Below are 793 nucleotides of genomic sequence, written 5' to 3'. Positions count from 1 at the left end.
AGTGGCCAAAAATTAATTCATGCAAGTTTAAGGAAAAGGACACATCGTGAATTGACTGTAATGCACGATTCAGCAATGTTTTTAATATTATTAGGCGTGCTTGTTTGTCAAGACTTTTGTCCAAATTGGAAGAGACAGGCAGAGGAGGCAGAACAAAGAGTTTCTGCTCTGCCTGCAACACCATTCTCTTTTTCACTTTCAAACATCAGTTTGTTTTTTCCATTCTGACACCTGACATTATAGCATTACTTCTTATTTACTTTATTTATAATTGGCTGCTTTACCAAGCCCTCGTACTTCCATTTTTTATTTATTACTCTCCTTTAACCCTTCAACCATAAAATAGCTTCTACCAACTTGAAAAAACTTTAAGACCAAGACTTGGGCCCTGGAAAAACGTTGACCTTTGCAGTATAGCATTATTGCTACAGTAGGCTAGCAATAGTTATAGGACCTTAGCATTAGCCAGCTTAATATATAGCAAGCTAGTTAGCTAGCCTGCTGAGCACCCCATACTTAATGACTATAATAGGTAATAGTGTGCTTCAATGCTAACCACTAACAGCGCCTATCTTCCCATCCCAGGTTTGTCAGAGGATAATAAAGTCCAAACACCAGCCTTTACTGACGCAGTGCGACTCTACCGCCAAGCTCAAAGGAACTATGGCACCTGGGAGATGATGTGTGGTGTACCATCACAGGTAAGCATTCTAGTAACATCTTTCCCTGCCCTCTGTCTCCTAGGATCTGCTTTTTCTTTTCCAATCAGAATGATGTTATTCTGTGTGTATGG

General features: G+C 39.8%; 1 protein-coding gene across 1 annotated transcript in view; it reads left to right on the top strand.

Moving 5' to 3' along the window:
* Positions 1–793, top strand: part of LOC118326156 (protein Niban 2-like) — a 44,238-nt gene that overhangs the window by 27,618 nt on the left and 15,827 nt on the right. Inside the window, 1 exon segment of the mRNA XM_035659082.1 lies at positions 586–701. Coding sequence (XP_035514975.1) covers positions 586–701 — 116 coding nt within the window.

Source organism: Morone saxatilis, unplaced genomic scaffold (assembly GCF_004916995.1).
Source record: "Morone saxatilis isolate NCDOM2014 unplaced genomic scaffold, NCSU_SB_2.0 Contig16, whole genome shotgun sequence".
NCBI lineage: Eukaryota > Metazoa > Chordata > Actinopteri > Moronidae > Morone > Morone saxatilis.
Note: the sequence above shows the minus strand (reverse complement) of the source record. Positions and strands in the feature narration are given on the sequence as shown.